The sequence below is a fragment of the Amblyraja radiata genome, chromosome 2, assembly GCF_010909765.2.
Source record: "Amblyraja radiata isolate CabotCenter1 chromosome 2, sAmbRad1.1.pri, whole genome shotgun sequence".
Classification (NCBI taxonomy): domain Eukaryota; kingdom Metazoa; phylum Chordata; class Chondrichthyes; order Rajiformes; family Rajidae; genus Amblyraja; species Amblyraja radiata.
This window is the reverse complement of record NC_045957.1, coordinates 151415676-151423457: the sequence shown is the minus strand read 5'-3', so window position 1 is coordinate 151423457 and position 7782 is coordinate 151415676. Positions and strand designations below refer to the sequence as shown.

The 7782-nt window shown below is 46.0% G+C and overlaps 1 protein-coding gene across 2 annotated transcripts in view; it reads left to right on the top strand.

Moving 5' to 3' along the window:
• The first annotated feature begins 1606 nt into the window (after window positions 1–1606).
• The window catches only part of gadl1 (glutamate decarboxylase like 1), an 81624-nt gene continuing 75448 nt past the window's right edge, over window positions 1607–7782 (top strand). For both annotated transcript variants that reach the window (XM_033017178.1, XM_033017177.1), the window contains exon 1: window positions 1607–1746. In XM_033017178.1, coding sequence (XP_032873069.1) covers window positions 1707–1746 — 40 coding nt within the window. In that variant the 5' untranslated portion in view covers window positions 1607–1706. The remainder of the gene's footprint in view (window positions 1747–7782) is intronic.

The following is a 7782-nucleotide window of genomic DNA, read 5'->3' as shown; positions in this document are numbered from 1 at the left end:
TAGATGCAGAGTCTCTAGCCCAGTGTAGGGGAATCGAGGACCAGAGGACATAGGTTCAGGGTGAAGGGGAAAAGATTTAATAGAAATCTGGGGTAACTTTTTCACACAAAGGGTGGTGGGTGTATGGAACAAGCTGCCGGATGAGGTAGTTGAGGCTGGGACTCTCCCATCATTTAACAAACAGGTACATGGATAGGACAGGTTTGGAGGAATATGGACCAAGCGCAGGCAAGTGGGACTAGTGTTGCTGGGACATTATTGGCCGGTGTGGGAAAGTTGGGCCGAAGGGCTTGCTTCCACACTGTATCACTCTCTCTATGACTCTAAGTGCTGTAAGACAGCAACTCTACCGCTGCACCATTTTTCCAACTGTAAGTTTGCAAATGACATCACTGTGGTGGGCCGAATCATGAACAATAATGAGACGGAGTACAGGAAAGTGATAGAGAACTTAATGACATGGTGTCAGAACAATAGCCTCTTCCTTGATGTCAGCAAGACGAATGAGCTAGTCATTGGCTTTAGGTGGAGTGCATGCTCCCTTCGGAGTTAATGGTGCAGAAGTGGAAATACCTGAGAGATTCAAGTTCCTTGGTTTTAATATTACCAATGATTTGGCGTGGACCAACCACATTAATGCGTCAGTCAAGAGGCACACCAACACCTCTATTTCACCCATTCCTCCTCTCCAGAGATGCTGGCTGTCCTGCTGAGCAACTCCAGCATTTTCTATCTATCCACTTCCTTGAATACAGACTCTTCCACCAGCTCTACTGATGCGCTGCAGCGTTGAGAATTATATTCTGCACCTTCCCCTTTGCTCCAACTCCAACTCCAGTTGGACTTGATTGTATTTATGTATGATGTATCTGATCTGTTTGGATAGCATGCAAAACAAAACGTTTCACCATACCTCAGCACATGTGTCAATAATACAACTAAATATAATCGTAAATAAACCTAATCGTAAATCAGCCTTAATGTAGACCTAAATAAGCCTAAATGTAAACCTGAAGCAAAATGATCAGCACCAAATAAGTGGAGCAGATCTTTCTATCCAGGTTTGTAAGCTCTCATACGCAGTAGACGTAATTGGATAAAGTTATTATGTTACACTTTGAAACATATCTTTTGTTCAGTTATTTTCCATCAGCTTTTAAACATTTTGTGTACAGTAACATTTGTTTTGATGTGATCACATAACACGCCACATTTCCTGCAGGGTTTATACATAACAACATGTTATATGCAGACCAGATCAATTTTTTTTTGTGTGCATTGTATTTAAACCTTGCTTGGCATTCAGTACTTTTCCACTGGGTGTTTGAAATATATATATATATTTATACATTTATAAATTTCCATGTAATGTATCCAGTTCTGAGTCTCACATTCTGTATTTTTCCATAAGGTTTATATATATATTTATATTATACACTCACACATTTGTGTACCAGTACTTTTCCACTGTCTCACAAGACTGTACTTTCCCATTCTGACGTCGGCAGCTTCAGCCCCTGTTGCCGCTTGCTTTAACCCCTCCTCTCTTTTTCCTCCTCCACTCCCCATGCTGTGCTTCCATATTACTCCTCCTACCTCCTCCTCTCTATCTCTCCCCCCTTTTGTAGTCGACCAAGTGAAATAGCCAGGAAGGAGACCCAAGGCAGCAGCATCACTGACTGGGACGCACAAGTCAGGACATCGGGATGATGATGGAACAGCAAGCAAACAGCAGTCCCACTGCGGGTAGGTCCATGTGCTATGCATGCTTACAGAGTCAAGAGTGTTTAATTGTCATAACATTGCTGCAGTATTTATTACCTGTTACAGGTGTTAGTGCAACGTTACGCACTTCCAACCGGTAGACGCGCTCTATATAGATGTGTGTGTATTTCCAAGACAAAACACTGGAGAGGTTTGCAAAAACCCCGTGACTGAGCACAAGAACAAAACTGTGCGGATGTCGGAAGTCTAAAGTAAAAACCGACGATGCTGGAATTAGGCTGCCGGGCATTTTCTCATTTTATTGATCCTTTCACTTCAGGGAGAGGCCGGCTTTCAGGAATCAGAAGGAACATCGTTGTAGATTCCAGCATCAGCGGTTGCTGGCTTCTCCGTGGTTGTATTTAATCAACTGTTTTTAGAAAGTATTGGGTTCTAACTCCACAAAGAGTGTCGGGGTAGGCGGCCCATTAGGGTGCTGGGGACGGGCAGGCGAGGCGAGTAGAGAGGTTCTCCCCCTTTCCTCACCTACATCAGTCCCCGATTTACATCGGCACAGCAAGAGAGAGAGAGTGAGAGGCCATTCGGGCCGGCGTGCTAGTGCACGTCCTTTGGGCCCTTTGATTGGTTCCCCTCCTCCTCCTCCTCGGGCCCATTGGCAGGCACACTGCAGTCCTCTCACGTTACATCAGCCGCAAGGCGATGCTGGTTACATATTCTTCAGCTGGTGCTGGGGGGGATTTCCAGACACAACATCTGAACCTGACAGGCCTTGAGAAACCCGTCATCCCGGGCGGCAGGTCTCCAACCTCACCTCCTCCTCCTCCTCTCACCACCCCTCCCCTCCTCTCCCCTCTCTCCACCCTTCCCCTCTCCCCTCCCTTCCTCTCTCCCCTCCCTTCCTCTCCCCACCCTTCCTCTCCTACTCTCCCCACCCTTCCTCTCTCCTCTCCCCTCTCCTAACCCCTCCCCCCTCCCCACCCTCCCTCTCTCCCCGCCCTTCCTCTCTCCCCACCCCTCCTCTCCCCACCCTTCCTCTCTCCCCTCTCCCCACCCTTCCTCTCTCCCCACCCTTCCTCTCTCCCCACCCTTCCTCTCTCCCCATCCCACCTCTCCCCTCTCCCCACCCTTCCTCTCTCCCCTCTCCCCACCCTTCCTCTCTACCCTCTCCCCACCCCTCCTCCCCCCTCTCCCCACCCTTCCTCTCTCCCATCCCCTCCTATCCCATCCCCACCCTTCCTCGCCCCTCTCCTCCTCTCCCATACCCTCCTGTCCCTCACCCCTCCTCTTCTCTCACCTCTGTCTCTCCTCCCCTCCCCACCTCTACTCTCCCCCCCGGCCCCTCCACCTCTCTCCCTTCCTCCTATCCTCTGCTCCACCAGCTGCTGGCGAGCGTCCACATTGGACACAAACCCACTCCTATATTCAAACAGCCAGAGCGAGTTGATGTTGCCGTAGAAACCAAAACACTGCTGATGCAACTTACGGATCAACATTATTTAGTCATTGCCACTTTACTGTAATCGGGATCATCGGCTTTTCCAGCTTACATATCATTAAACCTTTCAAAGGATGCGCTTTTCTAATTTGTTAAAAATATATATTTAGGGAATCGAGAAAAGTTATGTAGATCATTGTTTTTACCTCATGGATGCATCTTACTTATCGTCTATTTTTTTCATTCTCCAAATTTCGCAGAAGGGGGCGGTTCATTGCCGCCAATCCCCGCCCCTACTGAAAATGTCAATTTGGCTTAGCGAAGCTTACAAGGTCTGTAGAATGATGCTGCGGTGATTTGTGGGGCAGGGTCACACTGAGCTAACGTACTTAGAACAGGGGAATAGATAAGTACATTTGAAATACTTATTTTTCAATGGTTCAATGGTACTTTATTGTCAAATATACTGAGGTACAGTGAGATTCTCTTCCCCCCCCCCCCTCCCCATACAGTTAACATATAAACATAGAAAATAGGTACAGGAGTAGGCTATTCAGCCCTTCGAGCCAGCACCGCCATTCAATATGATCATGGGTGATAATCCAAAATCAGTACCCCGCTCCTGCTTTGTCCCCATATCCCTTGATTCCCTTAACCCTAAGAGCTATATCTAACTCTCTCTTGAATACATCCAGTGAAATGGCCTCCACTGCCCTCTGTTCAGCAAAAGTTTTGTGTAAGAAGTAACTGCAGATGCCAGTTTACATCAAAGATAGACACAAAAAAGCTGGAGTAACTCAGCGGGTCAGCAGCATCTCTGGAGAAAAGGAATGTGAAGTTTTGTCGAGACCTTTCATCAGAGGTGTGATAAAGGACCTTGACCGCAGTACCCCGTTCCTATTTTCCCCATATCCCTTGATTCCATTCGCCCTAAGAGCTAAATCTTATTTAATAGCTGTTTGTATTTTAATAATAGTTCCTATTTTTTCAAACCTTTTCCCTCACCTGAACTTTTAAATAGTTTGTTTCTGATCTTGGAATGCTTAACTTTACATTTTACAAGGCAACACAATTTTGTTCAAACCGCAATGTCTGAATGACAATAAAGGCTACTTTACTTTACTTTACATTGGTTGAGTGGACTAATCAACCAAGTAATATTTCCATCTCAGTGTCTCCCTCTCCCTTGACACTCAGTCTGAAGAAGGGTCTTGACCCAAAACGTCACCAATTCCCTCTATCCAGAGTTGCTGCCTGTCCTGCGGAGTTACTGTGCTCCAGCCTTTTGTGTCTATCTTTGGTGTAAACTAGCATATGCAGTTACTTCCTACACATAATATTTACTCATAATTACAGAATAAATTACTTGGACATTCCTAGCAACACGTGCTGGTCTCTGATTCCCCTAAAACCGCTGAATAAATATAATTTTCAGCATTTTATTTCATATTGAATATTATCAATGTATTTTCCCTGACCAGCAATCTTGGTATTGACATACAGTGCCCAAAGAACAGGAGTGCATATTGGAGAAACTCCAATCAAGTTCTGGTACACATCTGATTGTGCTATTCAAGAAGTGCACCAGGGAGGTTGTGTGTGTTTAATCCAATTCCTATTATCAAATTTTTTTTGGTTATCAGTTTATTATATCTAAACTCTTGTGTTGGATGCAACTTTTCAAATGACAATGTAATTTTCGAGTGTGAATCCGCATGGTAAAGATGATGTGTAAAGAATGTTGCCGGGACTAGAGGGTGTGAGCGATAGGGAGAGGTTGAGTAGGCTGGGTCTCTATTCCATGGAGCGCAGGACGATGAGGGGTGATCTTATAGAGGTGTATAAAATCATGAGAGGAATAGATCGGGTAGATGCAGAGTCTCTTGCCCAGAGAAGGGGAATCGAGGACCATTGGGCATAGGTTTAAGGTGAAGGGGAAAACATTTAATGGGAATCTGAGGGGTAACTTTTTCACGCAAAAGGTGGTGGGTGTATGTAACAAGCTGCCAAAGGAGGTAGTTGAGGCTGGGGCTATCCCAAAGTTTAAGAAACATTGAGACAGGTACATGGATAGGACAGGTTTGGAGGGATAAGGACCAAGCGCAGGCAGGTGGGACTAGGGTAGCTTGGATATGTTGGCCGGCGTGGGCAAGTTGGGCCGAAGGGCCTGTTTCCACACTGTGTCACTCTATAGCTCTAATGCTCTGTGTTCTTTAATCTTACAAGGTATCAGTGACAGTAAATAGACATAAAAAGCTGGAGTAACTCAGCGGGACAGGCAGCATCTCTGGAGAGAAGGAATGGGTGATGTTTTGGGTGGAGACTCTTCTTCAGACTGGTTAGGGATAAGGGAAATGAGAGATATGGACGGTGATGTAGAGAGATAGAACAATGAATAAAAGATATGCAAAAAAGTAACTATGATAAAGGAAACAGGCCATTGTAGCTGTTTGTTGGGTGAAAATGAGATGCTAGTGGGACGGAAGGGGGAGGGATAGAGAGAGTGGGAATGCCGAGGCTGCCTGAAATGTGAGAGATCAATATTCATAACTGGGCTGTAAGCTAGACACACAAGCTGGAGTAACTCAGCGGGACAGGCAGCATCTCTGGAGAGAAGGAATGGGTGACGATTCAGGCCAAGACCCTTCTTCACTGGGCTGTAAGCTGCCCAAGCAAAATATGAGATGCTGTTCCTCCAATTTGCATTTACCCTCACTCTGACAATGGAGGAGACCAAGGCCAGAAAGGTGTGTGTGGGAATAGGAAGGAGAATTAAAATGTTTATCAACGGTAGATCATGTATATTCAGGCGGGCCGAGCGAAGGTGTTCAGCGAAACGATGATAGACGGTAAAGAATTATAATGGGATCTTGATCAGCTAGGCAAGTAGGCCAAGGAATGACTAATGGTTTAATTTGAATAAGTGTAACATGATACCAGGAGCTTCGCAGGGCATCAAACAACAAAGATCCTATAGCAGATCTTTGATTCACAGTTAACAGTAGCGGTGTGGGGCGAGCACAGTTGGCGAGCACAAGGTTCTATGAGCACAAGTACAGAGTTCCATCACAGTAGTGGTGTCACAAGCAGATAGGCTGGTGGTGAACGTTTTTGCAAATTAGCCGTCAGGGCTGGATTTACCTATAAACTAGACAAGTTTAAGTTTAGGGCCTCGAGGTCTAGGGGGGCCTCCGGCCAAGGCAGGACACCTACCGTTCAACTCTGCCCCCCCCCCTCTCTATCTCTCCCCGCTATCCGTGTCCGGGCCGCCTTGCACATGCGCATTGCTGCCGCCTGCACGTCCTCCCCCCTGCACATGCGCATTGCTGCGGCCTGCACGTCCTCCCCCCTGCACATGCGCACAACCACGGCCAGCACATCAACGGCCGCCCTGCGCATGCGCACTGCAACGGCAACTCGTCGGCGCTGGGCACTTTCTCCCTCGCTTTGAATTGTGGGAGATTTGGCCACCATTGCTGTCCAGTCGCTGCCTCGCCTCCGCGCTGAAAACCAACGAGGAGGGGGTCTCACAAGTGGAACAGCTTAGAGCCTCTCTTCATTTAAATCCGGCCCTGCTAGCCTTCATCAGTCAGAGAATTAAAGTATAAAAGTTTTTGTGTTCAGATTTGGAAAAAAAAAATGCCATTTAACTGGAAAGGGTGAAATTGAGAAGATTTATAAGGATATTACCAGGATATGAGATCCTGAGCTTTTGGGTGAAATTGGGCAGTCTAGGACTATATTACTTGAAGCGCAGGAGATTGAGGGGTGGTCTTATAGAGGTGTATAAAATCATGAGGGGATAGGGTGAATGCACAGTCTTTTTTCCCAGGATTGGGGAAACACAATGAGATGGGAAAGATTTAATAGGAATAATACACAAGGTGCAGGATCAGTTCATTCCAAAGAGGAAGAAAGATTCTAAGAGGAGTAAGAGGCGACCGTGGCTGACAAGGGAAGTTAAGGACAATATAAAAATAAAAGAGAAGTATAACATAGCAAAGATGAGCGGGAAGTCAGAGGATTGGGTAACTTTTAATGAGCAACAGAAGATAACTAAAAAGGCAATACGGGGAGAAAAATGAGGTACGAAGGTAAGCTAGCCACGAATATGAAGGAGGTTAGTAAAAGCTTCTTTTGGTATGTGAAGAGGAAAAAATTGTTAAAACAAATATGGGACAGAAGCAGGTGAATTTATTATGGGGAAACCAGGAAATGGCAGATGAGTTGAACAGGTACTTTGGATCTGTCTTCACTAAGGAGGACACAAACAATCTCCCAGATGCACTAGTGGCCAGAGGATCTGGGGTGACGGAGGAAGTGAAGGAAATCCACATTAGGCAGGAAAAGGTGTTGGATAGACTGATGGGACTGAAGGCTGATAAATCCCCTTGGCCTGATGGTCTGCATCCCAGGTTACATATGGAAGTGGCTCTAGAAATCGTGGATGCATTGGTGATAATTTTCCATTGTTGTATCGAATCACGATCCGTTCCTGTGGATTGGAGGGTAGCTAATGTTATCTCACTTTTTAAGAAAGGTGGGAGAGAAAACAGGGAATTATAGACCAGTTAGCCTGACATCGGTGGTGGGGAAGATGTTGGAGTCAATTATAAAAGATG